General features: G+C 43.3%; 1 protein-coding gene across 2 annotated transcripts; it reads left to right on the forward strand.

Annotated features, from left to right (window-relative positions):
* Nucleotides 1-559: 559 nt before the first annotated feature.
* On the forward strand, nucleotides 560-11,755 carry NEK2 (NIMA related kinase 2). Of its 2 annotated transcripts, none has more exons than XM_065879554.1 (8): nucleotides 560-756; nucleotides 1,958-2,175; nucleotides 2,445-2,685; nucleotides 4,793-4,875; nucleotides 5,619-5,745; nucleotides 6,794-7,013; nucleotides 8,452-8,577; nucleotides 8,947-9,179. In XM_065879554.1, exons 1-8 carry the CDS (start codon nucleotides 661-663, stop codon nucleotides 9,006-9,008), a joined length of 1,173 nt encoding a protein of 390 aa, XP_065735626.1. In that variant the 5' UTR covers nucleotides 560-660; the 3' UTR covers nucleotides 9,009-9,179. The 2 variants fall into 2 exon arrangements, with proteins under 2 accessions (XP_065735626.1, XP_065735617.1); XM_065879545.1 differs by lacking the exon at nucleotides 8,947-9,179 and adding an exon at nucleotides 11,373-11,755 and having other exon boundaries at nucleotides 661-756.
* The last annotated feature ends 8,638 nt before the right edge of the window (nucleotides 11,756-20,393 follow it).

The following is a 20,393-nucleotide window of genomic DNA, read 5'->3' on the forward strand; positions in this document are numbered from 1 at the left end:
TACTTTACAATACATGTAAAGTGCTTGTCCCGCAAGCACTGTACACAGTCCCGCAGCACTGTCAGCACTTATTCGCGCACCCTTCAGGGAGAGACAGTCCTTTTCATCTCTGTACTCAGTTCTCACCCAGACTTTAGCGTAACCCTGCCCCGGGCTCAGGGTACAGGAACCTGAGAGAGGAGGGCGCGTACAGAGAATGGGTTGTGTGAGAGGTCAGAGTGCAAAGGCAGCTGGTTGAGGCAGTGAGCAGAAAAGTCTGAAGAGCGGTCTCTGGACTTCGGTTGCCTTGGCGACCTCAGCCAGAGGAACAGTGTGGCGGGGAACCGCCTGGCACTGCGGCTTTCTGTGCCCCGCCCTCTCTTTGGTTTTAGCCCCGCCCCTTTCTCCCGAGACGTCGGAAGCAGACGCCGACACCGACGCCGACGCGGTTGCCTAGCGATACACTTTTCCCAAGATGCCCAGGGTGTTGTGTTCTTCTTAGCCAATCAGAGAGGCGAAGCGGCCTTACCGCAGGCCAATAGACTGCGAGGCGGGGGCCCGCGACGGTTAAACTGGGCTGGAGACTGGGGCGGCCTGGCGCTGTGACTTGAGGTCTCCGACTCGGTGGTGGCATATCCGCGACGGTGGTGCGACGTTCAGGTGTTCTGCGCGGGTCTGGCCATGCCGACTCGGGCGGAGGACTACGAGGTGCTGTACACCATTGGCACGGGCTCCTACGGCCGCTGCCAGAAGATCCGGAGGAAGAGCGATGGCAAGGTGAGCGCGGGCTCGGTGCCTGTCTCCGCCCCCGCCGCGGTTGTGCAAACTGCGGGGGGCGCGCCCTCTGCCGCCGAAGGGAAGCGAGGGGCCTGGGGCTGTGCGTCTGGAAGGCAGGGTGCTCAGAAGAGTTAGCCATCTCCCCTCAGGTCTGTGTCGGTCCTGGGTCTCTCAAGGGATGGGAAACTGTGTCCCTTTTTCCTTTTTTTTAAAAATTTTTCATTTGTGAATCTGTCCTTAATCTTTAAATAAAATTAATAGAATGTGCCAAATAGAATATTGTCAAATACATAACACCGCTTTGCTATTTACATGAGATTGCGCATTTTTATATATTTATGTTATAGGTATATATATTTTTTCCGTCTTTTTTCCTTTCTCTTCCATTTTCTTCCTTTTTCCCAATTTGACCTGCTAAGGGCCTTCAGTTGGTGACAGCTAGCTGACTCCTGAGCTGTTTTTTTTTTTTTTTCGGTACGCGGGCCTCTCACTGTTGTGGCCTCTCCCGTCGCGGAGCACAGGCTCCGGACGCTCAGGCTCCGGACGCTCAGGCTCAGCGGCCATGGCTCACGGGCCCAGCCGCTCCGCGGCATGTGGGATCCTCCCGGACTGGGGTACGAACCCGTGTCCCCTGCATCGGCAGGCGGACTCCCAACCACTGCGCCACCAGGGAAGCCCTCCTGACCTGTTTTTAGAGAAGAGCCCTCTCGGTCATGACCATCAGCACGTCGAACTTTTATGTCTTGTAGTCAGAATTCATTTAAAATACCCATTATTCGGATTGTTGGATTCAGATTTCCCAAGGTGTGTAGGTAGACTTTACACAAAGAAACAATGGAGAGGAAATTGGCTCTGACGGAAGGACCTTTACTAAGTTTAAGTTCTCTTACCTTGGAAATCTTGACTTGGAATGCTCGAGGACTTTGACTACCTCTACCCCAGCTTTGACCAGCTTTGACTAAGCAACGGAGGTTAGGGGGTTGGGGGAGGTCTAATGTACCTCGTCACTCTCTGTTGCATCATTTACTGCTGAAAAATTGGGGGAAGATTATGGAAGTAAACTCAGGGGTCCTTAGGTTCATTGAACTACATTAGATGATGTCACTGTATGATCTACTTACTAGAGAAGTAATTTTTAAAAGTTTTTAAAAAGGTTTTGAGTATAATGAGTTTATTTGTGCCTTGGAAATTTTTATTTCAGATCTTAGTTTGGAAGGAACTGGACTATGGCTCCATGACAGAAGCTGAGAAACACATGCTTGTTTCTGAAGTGAATTTACTTCGTGAGCTGAAGCATCCAAATATCGTCCGATACTATGATAGAATTATTGACCGAACCAACACAACACTGTACATTGTAATGGAATATTGTGAAGGAGGGGACCTGGCTAGTGCAATTACAAAGGGGACCAAGGAAAGGTAAAATCTCTTAAATGGGCCTAGTTTTGCTTCTGTTAAGCATCCTGTATTAGGATCAGGGACAGAGTACTTAGTAATGCGGAAGAGTCTTCTGGTGTTTGTTTGGTGGGTCCACGGTACTTTAGAAAATCCCTGGTACGTCAGCACCCATATTTCATATCAATTTATTTCCCTATGTGTACACTTTGAAAACTAGATAATTCACATCATCCTATCTTTGTTATGGTTTTATTCAGAAGTTATAGGCTGTATTACTGCTTTGATTTCAGGCAATACTTGGATGAAGAGTTTGTTCTTCGAGTGATGACTCAGTTGACTCTGGCCCTAAAGGAATGTCACAGACGAAGTGATGGTGGTCATACTGTGCTGCATCGGGATCTGAAACCAGCCAATGTTTTCCTGGATGGCAAGCAAAACGTTAAGCTTGGAGACTTTGGGTTAGCTAGGATATTAAACCACGATACGAGTTTTGCAAAAACATTTGTTGGCACACCTTATTATATGTCTCCTGTAAGTATTTCAGAATTTAGGTGCTTTTTAAACATCTTAATGCTAAACACTCAACTTTTTGTTTGTTTAGTAATATCCAATAGCCAAGAATTAACAATACTGTTTTATTTTAAATTTATATTTTTCCAAATGGACCACCAGACCATTAAGTTCCTGTATTAGCAATATAAATCAAGCTTTCATCGAATGACTACCAAGTGCTAAGCTCTGGGATCACAAAGATGAGATAGGTTTTGTCTCTGCCCTCAAGAGCAGCACTTCCCAAAGTGCCATAGGTCCTGGACACCAGCTGGAACTCATCTGGGGTGATCGTTTAAAATGCACAGTCCTGAGCCCCAAATCCAGTGAATTTGGATCTCTGGACAGGTCTTTGTGCTCAACTCTTTTTTTCTCTGTTTGTCCTCCACCACTTTTTATTTTGGACTTTGTATTTTAACAGACCTTCTAGGTGATTCTTGTGCATGGAGGTTCAGGGCTCAGGAGGCTCACTCACTTCTGACAACATATTTTTGCGGTGTTAACTTTTTGTACTTATTCTTTTTTTATTGCCTTTTCCTACAGTGCAGCTGCAGAGTCCACCCATTTACCTGTTTCCTCAGTTGCTGAATATTTTGTTTCCAAAATGTCTCACCATTCTAAAGAGCACTGCTATGCATGTCTTTGTATGAATTATTCTTTCTTCCTTTTTGGTTATTTCCTTGGTGTTTAGCTCTTGAAATGAAATTTCTGGGTCAAAGGGTATGAACTGTTTATGGCTCTCTAGTGACTTTTGAAGAGCTTGAATCAATAAGTGATAGCACTAATGTGTTGTATATGAAAGATGAGCAGATAAAGATGGAGAGAGATTTATTTTTTTAGCTGTTCACAAACATTTTCAGGATTTTCTCAGTCTTTTTTAGTTATGTTAACCAATCTGACTACAGTATAAAACTTTGTAAATTAGTGATTTTTTTTTTTTTTTTTTTTTGCGGTACGCGGGCCTCTCACTGTTGTGGCCTCTCCCATTGCAGAGCACAGGCTCCGGACACGCAGGCTCAGCAGCCATGGCTCACGGGCCCAGCCGCTCCACGGCATGTGGGATCCTTCCGGACCGGGGCACGAACCCGCGTCCCCTGCATTGGCAGGCGGACTCTCAACCACTGCGCCACCAGGGAAGCCCAGTGATTTTGTTTTTGACTCAGATTAGACATGGCCAGAGCAGTGTCGTTTTCTCACTGGATCAGATTCCAAATAGAAAGCCTTTGATATAAAGGAAAATTATCCAGAGGTGGTTCTTGGAAAAATTGAAACCTGCACAATTCTTTTGTTCCTGTTCCCCCCTGCCCTTGTAAATAGACCAGTTTAGCCTTCCCTATGGGATTGTCAGGAAGCGGTACCAGACTCCCCTGTTGGACTTTAAATTACTAAGAAGACTTCTGAAGATTTCAGTACAGTACTTGCCTCTGTGCCCTCTGTTGAGAATAAGAGCCATGGTGGACTGTTGTTACTGTACGTGTGGAAGAAAGGCAAACAATTAAAATAGGGAGTGAGAATATTACTTACTACTGTGGTATATAAGTGGGCTAAGGGAAAAATATATAAATGAATGATTCAATTAGCCATTTATGTCTATATTCATTTAAATGTGGGCTAGATGTTATTCTAGAATTTTCTCTGGTTCTTTTAAAATGGAGTTTCTAGATTATGAATTCTTTGAGGGTAGAGGGTAGAGCTATCTCATGTTCACCTTTAACTTGCCAGTGCCTTGCCTGTAGTAACATAATAAATATTTGCGAATGAAAAATAAGTGAATGAATTATATATGACAGTGTATTAGGATAACATCATTGCCTTTTTTCCATTATAAATTTGAATATAAAGTATAAAGTACCATCTTTTTGTTGTTATGATACAAGATCTAATGTAAGAGTAATCAGCCTTTTGTATTTGAAATTTTTGTTATAGATATAAAATATTTATAATATAAAATTTGTTCCCTTCTTTTCCTTGAGTGAATATTACCAAACTTTAAGGTTCCATTTTTGTCCCAGGACTAATTTTATAAGTTTTAAAACAAAATGAACTTTAAACTCCTATTTTCTTACCTTTTTTTTTTTCCCCCCTTAAGGAGCAAATGAATCACATGTCCTACAATGAGAAGTCAGATATCTGGTCACTAGGTTGCTTGCTGTATGAACTGTGTGCATTAATGTAAGTATAATGAAGACAGATTTTTAGTCTGAGGTTAACACTTAGAGAGATTTGTCACCTTTCACCAGGGTCAGCTTTTTGAGCATCCATGCACATTCAAGTCTGAAAGAATCATACCGTGGGTTAAAATTAAGGTAGATGGACAGGTTAAAAAAATTATTTACAAATTAATAATATAATCCCTGAGGCTGGATCTAGACTTGTTCAAGCTTCTAACCTGGTTAGATGTTTCTCTGTTAGACTGAGCTTAGCTCAAGGGGAGAGCATATAGGTCAAGCCTGTGGAAGAAATGAAATAAAGATCTAGAGAAGCAGTCTAGGGTTTGGACAGGAAAGAGTTCTGATTCTTTCCCTTTTTTCTTTCTGTTTTTTCCCTTCTAAAGTATTCTGTAGAGCAGTGGTTCTCAACCAGTGAAGGGGAATTTTGCCCCCCAGCTTTGCCTCCCATGGGACATTTGACAATGTCTGGAGACATTTTAGTTGTCACAACTAGGGATAGCTACTGGCATCTAATGGACAGAGGTCAGTGATGCTGCAAAACATACTAAACAATGCACAGGACAGTCCCCAAAACAGAATCATATGGCTCCAAATGTCAGTAGTGCCAAGGTTGGGAAACTTAGCTACAGAAGAAGATCCCAGAAGTAGAAACATAAATACAAACTGGACCTTAAACTCTGCTTTTGGTTTGCTTCTTCTTATATATTTTCATTTTTACATTTAAAAAAAAATTTTTTTCCCCAGGCCTCCATTTACAGCTTTCAACCAGAAAGAACTAGCTGGGAAGATCAGAGAAGGCAAATTCAGGCGAATTCCATATCGTTACTCTGATGAGTTAAATGACATTATTACAAGGATGTTAAATTTAAAGGTAAAGTTTATAAGATGATATACTGTATGTTTCCATCTCTCAGCTAAGTTTTGCAGTGTATCCTCTCGTGGAGCAATGAGTCTAAAGAAACATTAAATATATTTCTTTAGCTAAATCTACTGTTACCACGAGTGAAAACATGTATCCTTGGCACATTGCAGGCCTGCCTTCTGTGCTTTCTTTGTGTCTCATCCCACTCTGCCATGCTAACAGATGGTTGGTAGCAAGGAGAGATTGCAATAAGGATCCAAATCCTCAGTTCCCCTTGTCCTTGCCTACCTCAAAGTGGCAGGTGGTACAGGAAGGGGCCAGGAATAATACCTTATTACTCTGCCTCTAGCTCTGAGAGATTAGAGATCATTAGAGATGGAAATCGTGGGGGAGGGCTGACTAAAAAGAGTAGAGGGGAAATAAAGAGATTATGTAGAAAAAAATCTGTCAGTGGGATGGGGAGGGAGATGTCCTAGGGATCAGGCTGGGTAAGAATAGAGTTAAATGCTGTGGGAGTTCAAAGAGAAGGAAGGATGCAGGTGAAGTAACAGGATTGAAGGTCGGTGAGAGAGCACCCTGCTTAATGTAGTTTGGAGATGCAAGGGCAGTACGTGCCCTGAAACAGACCGACCCTAGCAACGCTACCCAGCACAGCACAGGGATTGAGCCTTCTTAGGTTAAAAGGGGAACAAAGGTAAGTTAAAATCTGCATTACTTTGTGGACCCAGAACCTCATGAGTTAAAGCCACCAGTGAGCTTATTTTTCAGGTGTTTAAGACCCATGTGTGTGTGTTGGGGCAGGGGGGGGAATGGGCAAAATGGGCGAAGGGGGTCAGTTGCATGGTGATGGATGGTAACTGAACTTGTGGTGGTGATCACTCTGTAGTATATACAGATGTTGAACTATAATGCTGCCAAGTAAGAAAAGAAAAGACCCATCTGTAAAGGAGTCCTTTCTTTTGTCTTGGAAATATATGCTGTTTTAAATGTAACTGCTCTTTCAGGATGAGTAGTCCATTATGTAATGTGCCTGTAACACCGAATATTTTTTTCCCAGGATTACCATCGACCTTCTGTTGAAGAAATTCTTGAGAATCCTTTGATAGCAGACTTGGTTGCAGAAGAGCAAAGGAGAAATCCTGAGAGAAGAGGGCGGCGACTAGGAGAACCAGGAAAGTTGCAGGACTCCAGCCCTGTATTGAGTGAGCTGAAACTGAAGGAAATACAGTTACAGGAGCGGGAGCGAGCCCTCAGAGCAAGGGAAGAAAACCTGGAGCGTAAGTCTGAGTGGGGGTGAAGCACAGAGAGCTCCAGGAAGCTTATTCTAATGTATGTGAAAATCTATCTGAACAGAGGATCTCACGTCTGTGTTCTATTAGAAGGTTTTTATAAATACTTGCGAAACCAAGATATGCACATCAAGCTTGCCGCACCTTCACGTTGAGCCTCTTTCTCTGAGATCAGCTGTTGTCGTCACATTGTTGGGCCCTAACTGTGACAGCCCAGCACAGTAGCCATCACACTGTACTGCAGAGTCACTCTTTTCTTTATCTTTCTTAATATATGGACCCTGAGGTTTCCCATTGTAAAGAAGGTCTTAGAATTTGCCAGCGCTTCTCCCTTCTGATACACTGCTCCAACACAGCCCGGGTCTGAAATCCTACAGTGTGTAAGACTAGATGTATCTGGGCAGTTCCACAGAGCATGTGGGTACAAGATATTTAAATACTCTGATGGGTATTGACGGACTGGGTGGTAATGAGTTTTTGATGTTGAAACTCTGTCTACTCCACTAAAGTGAGAGCTGCTACCCAGGTTTTAGGATTCTGCAAGGCAGCAGCAGCAGTGCAGCTCTGCATTTTGACATCGAGGGAAGAGACGGGCTGCGACTGTCTCCTTCCCCCCTCACGGCTCACCCAATCTCGCTTCTGCAGCTCAATGCCAATGCAGACTTCATAAGTTTTTTTCTATTTAAACGTACTTACAAAGCATCTAAATGCGTTTGTTAATGTTTTACTTCCTAATGATAATTGTCTAGTACTGTGAGATACGCTGTCTGTGGGAGGTACAGCCTGTGCTTACCTGAAAATCTTTGTCTCTTCTGTCAAAAGAATTCTTTAAAAAAAAAAACAAAACCCACAAAAAACAAACAACCAAAAACTTTTCATTAAAACTTTCCCGAGTGTTTTGTAATTTCACAAAGCAGCTGAAATCTGAACTCTCTGAATGCTGGGCCATGAATAAATAATAGCCTTTGTTAGTACCACCTAACTGAGCTGTGGTTTTTTTCCCTTCTATTTGGGTGCTGTCATTCACCCAGAGGGAGAAGGGTTTGTACCGCAGCTGGGTAATGCCCGGAAAATGAACTGTTGCCCCTTCTCCGCGGAGAGCAGGGATGGCAGTAGCTCTTTGTTTTCCCCCATGAGTTATTCCCACAAATCACAACCAAAGGTTGAAGCTGACTTTGTCCTTGTGCTTAAGCCAGTCCTTAGGAGAAAACCTAAGACAACATACAACATACTAACCACACAGCATTATGAAACGGGAACAGTCCGGTTGGCTGGAGTATACAGTAGGAAACCCTTCACAAAACATGACTCATCGGAGGTCAGGCTGTTAGCCTTAGCGATAAGGAAAAGCGGTAAGATTACCAAATGTGAATTGTTTATGCCACTTGTTAATTTCTTTCTTTCTCGTTCCATTCCCTTCTTAAAGAGAAGGAACGTGAGCTTTGTGTTCGTGAGAGACTGGCAGAGAACAAGCTGGCCAGAGCAGAAAGTCTGTTGAGGAATTACAGCCTGCTGAAGGACCAGAAGTTCCTGTCTCTGGCGGGTGGTCCAGGTATGAGAACCAGCTCAGAGACCAGAAGTTGGTGCCACAAATGAGGAAATGGGCACCAGCGTTGCCCCGAAGGTGGCTTTGGCAGCCCTTTAAATTTCCAGAGTCTTGAATTTTATGATGGAGTGAATTGAATATATGCATTTCAGTGGAGATAAAAATTGTGTTTTAGCAATGACTGACTTAACTGTGATCAGAGACATGAGGCAATGAGTCAGGATGATTTCATCTTCGGTTTTATTTGCTTTATCAAACTGTGTTCAGTATTTGATATTTATTTTTAAAAACTAGTTCATTTTTAAAAAATGCTGTGCCTTTCAGGTTTTTCTCTGGGTATATTTTCAAAACTCTACATTTCTCTCCATTTTCAAGTGAAAATCCTAGCATTTTACTATTACCACACGACCAACTCATATTTGCCACATCCTGCATAGAAAGTATGGCTTAAAAGGTGTGATAAGCCAACTGAAGAATAGGCCATCACTTTTGGATCTTTGCTAAGACCCGTTCCAATTGAAACGTGTATGTCAAAGTGTGACTGCTTAATACCTGCATATGCTCTGTAATACGTGATGGAAACAAATGAAACCAGTGATGGAAGTAAATCTCGTTTTTCTCAATATTGCTATCTACCATTTCGGTATTTTTATAATGTTTATTTCAGCTTCTCTTAGATTCCACACTGCCATCCATAAAGATAAACTAGACTTAAATCATGATTACTGTGATAGAGTGAGGAGGAATTTTTATCTGGGTAAGTGTCATGCCTCAGGCCCGTTGCCGAGAATTATATGGAAGGTCCTGTTGGGGACGGCTCTCCCAGTCAAAGAGTTTATTTACATCTTGCCCTGAGAGTCTTTGAGCAAAGGGTGAGAAGAGCTGGCGAAGGATGATGTGTTTCACTTCGTAGGACACGTAGGTAGAAGAATCTACCGGTATGCGAATCATGGCAAAGACTTAAAATGAGCTGTGGGAATGGTGTCCAATGTGGGTAGGAGGTGTTTTAAAGTACTGAGCATGTCAGAGCCCTAAGAAAAGCAACAAAGCGGTGGGGAGGGGGTGCCCTTGTGAACTCAAGACAGTTGGAAATATCCTCTCCCCATCCTTGGGCTATAGAATTCAGACCTGAGGAAAACAAATAAATTGAGATCATGACAGTAGGCAACAGCATCTTTTTAAAGGCTCTACTTAGTCTGTTGAGTGAAATACGAATTCTTTTTTTAAACACTTTCTTATAAAACTGTCTTATTAGTAGGATTTACAGTTGTCACTGTCTGTTTACAAATGTATAGGTGTTTGTGGTAATAAAGGTGGATCTATTTGAAACAAGAGTTGAGGCCTAAAAGCAGTCTCCTAAAATGCTTTGCAGAGAAGCAGTGTATGAAATAGGAAGTTGGGACAGTCGGAGGGCAGCGTTTCTCTGTGCAGCCTGCTCCTCCCTCAGGGCGTCTCCGTTTCTTTGGACTGGAACATTCATCTCTAGATAGTCACGAGACTTCTTACTTCCTCACTCTCATCAGGTCTCTGCTCAGAAGTCACCTTATTATGCAGCTTCATCACTGCCAACACCCCCAGCACCTCTGTCTCCCTCTCTCCGTGTTCATTTCCTTCACAGCACATACCTTCCTCAAGTATTCCTCTTGTGGGCTTGTTTATTTGTTTATGGTCTATCTCCTCCTACCACAATAGGGCCTTTGTTTGGTCCACAACAACCCATACAGTGAGCTCAGTAAATATTTGAACGTATTTCCTTTAAATGAACGCAAAGGAAAAACAAATAGATTTTAGAATTCAAACCTTCAAGCCCCCAACCCCCAGATAGTTGTCAGTTCCTAATAGTGTAGCCACTTTAAGTAGATTATTATTTTTTTCATGTTAAAAGTACAGTTCACTCACTGTTAACTCGATTTACTTTTACCATGCTGAGTCTTGCTTAGGTTCTTTTTGGAAGAAGTGTCTGGTCAGTTAAGCCGCTTTAAAATGTGTTCTGAAGTATTTAGCCAAAACTGTAGGTGCTCGCTATGAAAAAGAGCTTCTGCTTCCATACTTTTCTGGAAGTAATGTGTTCTAGGTAGAATGGCACTTGCTTTCAAGCATAGAGATAAATAACATTGGTTTCCAGAAGTTTTATATTGTGGCCCATAATCCTCAGTGCATTTAACCTTAAGAGGAATGTTGATTGTGAGAGAATAAAACATAGGTTCCTTGAGTTTTGGCTACAGATTAAAAAGCTGATTGATTTCTGCCAACCTCATGCCCCTAACCTGTTAAAAAAGAGACAACAGATCCAAAATGGAGTCACTGGTCACCAAATGTCACCAAATCAGGACTTAATACCTAACTTACTTTCAGTTTCAGCCTCTCTCAGGAATGGAATCTTAAACCAGTTAATCTGGAATTACCTGGTCAGCACTAGTGAGGTCATCTGCCTGATAGACCCCTGCCGTCCCCTAAAGGACGGTGACCATGCCACAGACAATCCCCCCTTTGCTGGTGTAACTTCCTGGTCCTGCCCCCTTCTACCTATAAAAGCCTTTCCTTTTGTACAGCTCCTTAGAACTCCTTTCTGTCTTCTGGATGGGATGCTGCCCGATTTATGAATCGTTGAATAAAGCCAGTAAGATCTTTAATATTTGCTCAGTTGAATTTTGTTTAACACTCCTATCCCAGAGAGAATAAACAGGTACCCAGATTTCACATGCAAACTGACAATAAATATTTTGGTAAGTTTGATAAGTATGGAGGAGTTCATCTCCTGTTCATGAAACTCAAAAACCTTTTTCTTTTTTTTTCTAAAGAACTTTTTGATCTTACATCCTCGATAATGAAGAAGAAAGTTCATTTCAGTGGGGAGAGTAAGGAGAATATCATGAGGAGTGAGAGTTCTGAGAGTCAGCTCACCTTCAAATCCAAGTGCAAGGACCTGAAAAAAAGGCTTCATGCTGCTCAGCTTCGCGCTCAAGCCCTGTCAGACATTGAAAAAACTTACCAACTGAAAAGCAGACAGATCCTGGGCATGCGCTAGCCTGACCCAGAGACACAGACCTGTGTACAGTGTTTAATGTTGCCAGCCCTTTCACGATGGGTATTCTACTGCTATAGCCTGTATACTTGGTTCTGCGAGCCGTGCCTTTTCTATAGTAAGCAGGGTGGTTTGGTATTACTCTTGCTGTTTTTCAGCAAGAATTGTACCAATGGGGCTTCCCTGGTGGCGCAGTGGTTGAGAGTCCACCTGCTGATGCAGGGGATGCGGGTTCATGCCCCGGTCCGGAAGATTCCACAGCTGGGCCCGTGAGCCATGGCCGCTGAGCCTGCGCATCCGGAGCCTGTGCTCCACAACGGGAGAGGCCACAACAGCAAGAGGCCCGCGTACCGCAAAAAAAAAAAGGTACCAATGTCCACTCCTTTCATTTTTCTTTTGTAAAGAACGCTTCATAGAAAGAATAACGCTTTCTTGGCCAGTTGGGTTTTTAATCCTGTGTGTGATTACTACTGGAACATGAAATGTTATATTCTATATGTTGGGGTGGGGAAATGATATTAGAAAAAGATATTTACCCAGGAGCAGCACTTAGAAGTTTTAAGAGACTGAAGTGGTGTGCTTACAATTGTCACGTCTAGAGTTAAAATTTAAGTCTGAGGTTTTAAATGTTCTTGAGCTTAGAGAAAACCTAATTGGATATAGATTGGTCACTAATACCTTGACATCTCGCTTATAAATATCCCCTTGCTCTGTAGTTTAAATCTGTCACCTTTTGTGAAAATCCATCACTATGATGTCTCTACTCTTTTTCTTTCCCTTTTTGTCCTGTTTAACAGTATGTGAGCTGTCTGTCATTTGCCCACTCTTTTTTCACTAAATAAAAGAATTCTTTAGTTTTCCTGTATCCATGTCGCTTGTATTTGTTGATCTTAGTTGGAGGGAGTCTGTGTTTATGATATTTAGGCATTGGAGGGTAGGGAAGTGAATGTGATGCTCTCAAGAGCTATACGGCACTTTACTACCCATCTCATTTGTCCATCTAAGCCAGTGGTTCTTACGGGGGCAGTTTTGCCCCCCAGCGTATATTTGCAATGTCTGGAGATATTTTTAACTGTTATGATTGGAGGGAGGGTGCTACTGGCATCTCTTGGGTAGAGGCCAAGGATGCTGCTAAACATCCTGTAGTGCACAGGACAGCCCTCACGACTAAATGTCAGAGTACCACGCCCGAGAAACCTGATCTCAGCTGAAACTTGTTGGAATATACCCCACCCTTGAAGGAAACTTATTTTGGTTTTGATGGATTTTTTTTACATGTCTGACTTTTAATATGAATTAGCAGTCCTTGCTCTGCCCATCACATTTTTCATGTGACGTTTTCCTGGCAATGCTAATCCTTTTAGCTTAATGAAATAAGACCAAGTTATGAAGGGTTATAATGTCATAAATGGGAAGAAATAGCTCCTTTATTAGTTATCTTATTATAGGTTTATTACACCATTGATAACGTAGTTCTATCAAAGATATAATATCGAAATACAATCAGAAACTGATTACCAGGCCTTTATGGTATACCCACAGATTAATCCTAACAGAACCACTTTGATGTAAATGTTGAGTGTAATTTGCAGGGCCCAGTGCAAAATAAAAATGTGGTTCAAAAAGCAGGAAACAAGTACCATTAAAAGTACATATGGGACTTCCCTGGGGTGCAGTGGTTAAGAATCCGCCTGCCAATGCAGGGGACACGGATTTGAGCCCTGGTCCGGGAAGATCCCACATGCCGCGGAGCAGCTCCGCCCGTGCGCCACAACTACTGAGCCTGTGCTCTAGAGCCCGCGAGCCACAACTCCTGAGCCCGTGTGCTACAACTACTGAAGCCCGCGCACCTAGAGCCCATGCTCCGCAACAAGAGAAGCCACTGCAATGAGAAGCCCGTGCACCACAATGAAGAGTAGCCCCCGCTCGCTGCAACTAGAGAAAGCCCGCGCGCGGCAGCAAAGACCCAACGCAGCCAAAAATAAATAAATAAAGTTTATAAATAAATAGATAAAAGTAAAGGTATATATAAAGCCTTGTCCTTTCTTCCAAGGTCCCTCTGCTTATTGTGGTGGTGTTTGCTATTTAATTTTATAAGTAAAGAGAATTTGAAATGTTAAATTATTAGCATGAACTTTACTATTCATCTTTTATATAGTGTGATGCCAGTTTTAAATGCAAGTAGCAGCACATTTAGCTTATCTGTGGGATCACTGAAATTATTTAATTCATATTTTGTGACTCAAGCTGGCCAGAAGAGACACACACACATGCCTGTGACAGGTGCCTGGGGACGCGTGACTCTGGCGCCTGCCCTACACACTGCTGGTTTGGAGAAGTGGAGCCCACAGCCTCCACTGCAGCAGATAGGTCCCCCCAAGGATCTTACACCTCCAAGCTGGGATTTTCTTTGTACCTTGATCAAGGTGCCTGGATCGCCCCTGCCAAGATAAGGCCTCTAGCTGGCTGTCCACCAGCCATGCTATGGGGCTGCCAGCCCAGGACGGGGGGAAAGGCATTGGGAGGCAGCTGCCGCCAACCCCTCTCCAGAGAAACTTCTGGGCACCCTTGCCCTGCCCATGCTGAGGCCCCTCTGGGAACAGAGTGTGGGAGGCTGGGTGGGGCTCGGTGCCCCAGGGGCAGGAGGCGGGACCATGTGAGCTGAGGTCCTGAGCCCATACCTGCACCCCTGCCCCACTGGACTTGACTTACAAAACACGAATTCAGCAACACATGATGAATTTCAAGACTGCAAGCACAGAGCATTAGACTCCAGGTGGACCTTTCTGAATGCCAGCTCCTTCTATATGTGAGGCCTATGTGACTACACTGGACCCACACTCGTGAACCAGCCCTTTCTTTAGGAAACTCCTTTTTTACCTTAGGAAATGAGGTTTCTTTCCAGTTTTAATCCTGTGGCATGCAGAGCTTCTCTAGTTTCCCCTATCTCAGACTCCACCTTTGCTTTCATTCCTTCCTTCAATCAACCAACCAACAATTACTGAGCACCTACTACAGCTAGGCACTGTTTAAGGTGCTGAAGGTACAGCAACGAAGAAAGGCTAAAATCCCTGCCCTCAGGGAGGTGCCGTTCAAATGGGGCAAGATAGTAAACAAAGAAGAAACAAGTAGGGGGAGTCATTGCTGAGTGTCACTGAGAGGAATGAAGCACGAAAGGGACGGAGGACTGGGCGGGTGCAATTTTAGAAGAGGTGGTCATTAGTGTTGAAGTGGGGTGGAGGAGAAAAGGAAAAGGGAGGTTTGAGTGGGGTATGTGGTCGGGGAAGAGATATCAGTAGGGGAGGGGAAAGTCGAACATGACTGGGAGATGTGATAGGGCAGTACTTGAAAGCGAGCAGAAGCTTGGAAACTGAGGAGTGATGTTTTTATTTGCTTATGCATCTCCACCCCTAAAGCTCGGAACATCTGAGGGTATTTGGGCAATGATGGTCGTAATCTAAGAAGAGGATTTCTTTGACGGGGGAGCCGGGAGAGTCCTCCCAAATGATGCTTCTTCAGCATCACTTTCTAAGATATTTCTAAGGTGCATTGCATGACATCAACACCATACTTACCATTACAGCCTTTTATTGTTTAAACAATAATGAATTTCACCAAGCACAGCCTACTCGTAGGCATTTGAAAAAGGGTCATTGGATTTGAGAAAGATTAACCAGATGCTCTGAGGGACAGCAACCACAAGGTGGCACCATGGGTCTGTTAGACCGGAAAGCCCACCCTGTCCGTGTAGCCCGTGCAGTTGGTTTGCTACTGAGAGATGGCACGTGGGCCTTGGTTAAATGCCTTATTCTCATGATTTCATTCAGTCCTCACAACACCCCCTGAGAAGCTGGCATCATTAGCGTCACATTCTACATGGGGGAACTGAGGCTCAGAGATCACAGCTGGGAAGAAGCATGGTTGGCTTCTGAAATATTTCTGACTCCAAAGCTCATGCCCTTGACTATAACCCTCTACTGGCCTGCCTCCACAAGACAGCAAAAGTTTACCTTTGTCCCCAAACCATCTAGTTTCCCCTAATGATGGGTTAAGGGTGAGATAACCCATAGCCTTACCCAAGACACTTGAATGACGCTGAGCCGGCATGGCTAGGGTCCAGGGGCCTTTCAGACCTGCTTGCTTGGGGAGACAGGTTACTGTTTGGGGAGGGTGTGCCCAAGAGGTGGTTTTCCAGTGACCCTCACAGGACCCCAGGCCTTCCCTTCTTTTCTCAGCATCTTCTCCAGGGCCACCTTACTCAGGCCTGTCCTCCCTGGAGATATTTTGTTTCCAGGTGACTTTCCTTCCAGGATAAAGCCCGTATCCCTCAAAGACTCCAGGTAAGGCTGCCCTCCCAGAATGAACTGAGGATGAAAGCAAAAGATGATGCAAGGAAGTTGATTAGAAAAGAATGGAGAGAATGTCTATGTTCCAACAAGAAAGGATTGTCATTCATTGGCCTTGATGGCTGGGAAAATATGGATCCATACTGGATGGATGGATTGCACAGCGAGGAGGATGATGAAAGGTGATGGAATCCATGGGTGTGTGAGGGCCCGCCTTCCCCGTAACCCCGGCTCACCCCACACTGGAAGGGCAGAGGTCAGCGACCTGGGAACCCCCCACATCTGAAAGGCTGGGTTCAACACCATACTCAGAGGGGCCGGTAGGGGCACCCTTGCTTACCTCCACCAAGGCTCCTCCTACATTTCTGACACCATGGCCACAGCCAGGGCTCTGAGGCTTCACAGCTCTGCTGGAGCTACTGAAACCCTAGACATCTAAGGCTGCCCATCACTTGACACCCAGCCAGGAAGGAAACCCCCCTCCTCCCACCTGCCCCGACTTTCTCTTGAGACAACATGCTGGCCCTCTTGATACCACTGGGTGCTCCTTAATCTTAGCCACACGTTTACAGGAAATGTTCACAGCAGTTGATTTTATTCAATACATTTGTTTTTAAAGTCCTTAAATTATGAAGTGATAGCATCAATGTAAAAAATCTTAACAATATGTCCATTGCATTTTGTTCAGAGTTTGTGACCAGATTTTAGAATGTGATTTTTCTTTGCAGCTTAATATGTGACCAGTGAAACATTCTATGAATTACAGGAGACAAAAAAAATCTACGTTCTTTTGTAAGACATGATGGTTAGTTTTCTCTGGACAACCCTGACTGATACATAATGTGTATCTTTTGATATGCATATTTAATTATGTCCTTGCTTATTATTCATCTGTTTAGTTTGTTAAAAACTCAAAATGTGTCAAAATGTTTCACTGCTATTGTTTTTCTGTTTCTTCTCCTATTTCTAACACCTTTCCCTTCAATACATTGAGATAGTGTTATTTGTCACTTAAAGGTTTATGAAAGTTTCAGCTTTGAGAATTATATCCTTGTTAGTAAAATGGTTCTCATTGTGTAAAGATGTTTGTAAAAATTGTTTTGTCTGACATTGATGTTGTTCACAATCAGTATACTGTCACTGATATTGTTTCTTGTTAGTTGCATTTGCATAAAATACTTTTGTTACGTTTACTTATAAATTTTATTGCAATTTTGTTAAATAAGTTTCTGATGAACAGCATATAATTAGGTTTTGTTTTTTTTTAAACACAGTCTAAACGTCTTTGTCCTTTAATGGAGGAATTCATCTAACTTAGATTTATTTTTGTAAATTGTAAATTTGGTCTTTGTCCTTTTGTGGTATTCTAATCCATTAAAAATGTTTTCTTGTTATTTCTGTTTTCAACCCTTTGATAAACTACATTTTCTCTGCATTTATGATTTATAGTTTTTGGAGCATATAAGCAGTTCCTAATTATATATGTAAGTAGTTCCTAGTTTAAGTATATCATTGGTTTCCAACAAATTTTTCAAGAGCACTCTGTTAACCTGCATTTCTTTACATTGAAGTGGAGAAATCAACAGTAAAAAAAAAAGATTCTAACAATATAGAAATATATATAGTAAAAATTAAAAAGTAAAAGTTCTCTCACCCATGATCCCACTTTCTGTCTCTCTTTCCAGAAGCAGCTGTTAACAGTTTGGTGTTTGGTGTTTCCTTCTAAACCTCCTGTGTGTGGCAGGGTTGGGAAGGGCTTTCGAGTGGGGAGTCTCTATGTATGGAGGTCTGTGGTGTGTGTGCGTCTACATATATGTATCTATCTGAGTATGTGTATTTAAAACACACACATAGGATCTTTTTTTTTTTTTAACATCTTTATTGGGGTATAATTGCTTTACAATGGTGTGTTAGTTTCTGCTTTATAACAAAGTGAAGCAGTTATACATATCTCTTCCCTCTTGCGTCTCCCTCCCTCCCACCCTCCCTATCCCACCCCTCCAGGCAGTCACAAAGCACCTAGCCGATATCCCTGTGCCATGAGGCTGCTTCCCCCAGCTATCTACCTTACGTTTGTTAGTGTATATATGTCCATGCCTCTCTCTCGCCCTGTCACAGCTCACCCTTCCCCCTCCCCATATCCTCAAGTCTGTTCTCCAGTAGGTCTGTGTCTTTATTCCTGTCTTACCCCTAGGTTCTTCATGACATTTTTTTTTCCCTTAAATTCCATATATATGTGTTAGCATATGGTATTTGTCTTTCTCTTTCTGACTTACTTCACTCTGTATGACAGACTCTAGGTCTACCTACCTCATTACAAATAGCTCAATTTCGTTTCTTTTTATGGCTGAGTAATATCCCATTGTATATATGTGCCACATCTTCCTTATCCATTCATCCGATAATGGGCACTTAGGTTGTTTCCATGTCCTGGCTATTGTAAATAGAGCTGCAATGAACATTTTGGTACATGACTCTTTTTGAATTTTGGTTTTCTCAGGGTATATGCCCAGTAGTGGGGTTGCTGGGTCATATGGTAGTTTTATTTGTAGTTTTTTAAGGAACCTCCATACTGTTCTCCATAGTGGCTGAACCAATTCACATTCCCACCAGCAGTGCAAGAGTGTTCCCTTTTCTCCACACCCTCTCCAGCATTTATTGTTTGTAGATTTTTTTTTTTTTTTTTTTTTTTTTTTTTTTTATGCATTACGCGGGCCTCTCACTGTTGTGGCCTCTCCCGTTGCGGAGGACAGGCTCCGGACGCGCAGGCTCAGCGGCCATGGCTCACGGGCCCAGCCGCTCCGCGGCATGTGGGATCTTCCCAGACCGGGGCACGAACCCGTGTCCCCTGCATCGGCAGGCGGACTCTCAACCACTGCGCCACCAGGGAAGCCCTGTTTGTAGATTTTTTGATGATGGTCATTCTGACTGGTGTGAGATGATATCTCATTGTAGTTTTGATTTGCATTTCTCTAAAGATTAATGATGTTGAGCATTCTTTCATGTGTTTGTTGGCAGTCTGTATATCTTCTTTGGCACACATAGGATCTTAATACATGTACTACCCTTTTATTTGCTTTTTTCAGTTAGCAATAATCCTTTCTTTTTGGTGCATATAAACTCTCTTCATTCTTTTCTGAATAGCTCCTTTGTGTCAGCTTTTGCATTTATCCCAAACTCTTTCTAGGAAGGTAGCCTTACCTCCAGTTGAGGAAAACATCATACCTGGAGTACCCAGCATCTGGAGAACACAGCCCCGTCTCAAGAACTCGGGGCCTTGGGGATGAGGTTGGCACACACCTTTGAAATACTTATTCCCACAAGGCAGTTCACCTGCTCCAGTCACAGAATCACTGGCCCCAGCTTGGCCCTTGAGAACTTTCTTGGTCAATTAACTAGGGAAATGATGGACCCAGCAAAAGGAATCCTCTCAAGCAGGGCTGACTGTCCCAGAGCATGCTGGGTAAATCCCCATGATGCTTGATGGAGACTCCCAGGGTTTGGAACAAATCTGACATGAATCTCCCCTCTGCTCCTTCTCAGCACAATGTTGGCCCACCTGCCAAGAGAACCACATCCAAGGGCTTCCTACTGGGGGTCAACTCTGAACACAGAGAGCTGAGAGCCTCACTTAGACACTCAGCAAGGGCCCTGCCTTTGGCCTGTTTGTTTAACCTCTCTGAACTTCAGTTTCCTCATCTGGAAAAAAGATTGAGTGGGACAGGGACTTCCTTGGTGGCACAGTGGTTAAGAAGCTGCCTGCCAATGTAGGGGACATGGGTTTGAGCCCTGGTCCGGGAAGTTCCCAACGTGCTGCAGAGCAAAAAAGCCTGTGTGCCATGACTACTGAGTCCGCGCTTTAGAGCCTGCGAGCCACAAGTACTGAGCTCACATGCCACAACTACTGAAGCCCACATGCCTAGAGCCTGTGCTCTGCAACAGGAGAAGCCACTGCAATGAGAAACCCGTACACCGTAACAAAGAGTAGCTCCCGCTCAACGCAAATAGAGAAAGCCTGCACACAGCAACAAAGACCCAACACAGCCAAAAATAAATAAATAAATAAATAAAAATAAAAACACCAGCATCTCCTTTAAAAAAAAAAAAAAAAGATTAAGTGGGACAAACTGTAGTCAGGGACCTAGAATTGTACCTGTCCATGAATTTATTTCCCCTGACTTCGGGAAAGATTTTTAAGTAGCTTATAAGAAAATAAAATGCATACATTAAAATTAAGGAAGAAAGATGGAGCCAGGAATGGGTTCAGTGTGAGGGTTGCACATAATTAAACACTAACTATTGTTGGGCCACAAATTTGACTTTAAGCTTCCTAGCAGCCAAAACAAAAGGGGGAAAATGATTGGTTATCCCCTATTGGCCTAGAAAATAAAGGCAGTCTGCTTGCTCAGGAAATGTGGGCCCATCGGGGTGCTAAGGTGAGAGGGTCCCCC

This window comes from Phocoena phocoena, chromosome 1 (assembly GCF_963924675.1).
Source record: "Phocoena phocoena chromosome 1, mPhoPho1.1, whole genome shotgun sequence".
Classification (NCBI taxonomy): domain Eukaryota; kingdom Metazoa; phylum Chordata; class Mammalia; order Artiodactyla; family Phocoenidae; genus Phocoena; species Phocoena phocoena.

Bases quoted from the DNA above. Each gene is read 5' to 3' on its own strand.
- NEK2 (XM_065879545.1), top strand. From the start codon at position 661: ATGCCGACTCGGGCGGAGGACTACGAGGTGCTGTACACCATTGGCACG. The intron at 757-1,957 runs GTGAGCGCGGGC...TTTTTATTTCAG, and splicing joins GGAGGAAGAGCGATGGCAAG to ATCTTAGTTTGGAAGGAACT. The intron at 2,176-2,444 runs GTAAAATCTCTT...CTTTGATTTCAG, and splicing joins ACAAAGGGGACCAAGGAAAG to GCAATACTTGGATGAAGAGT.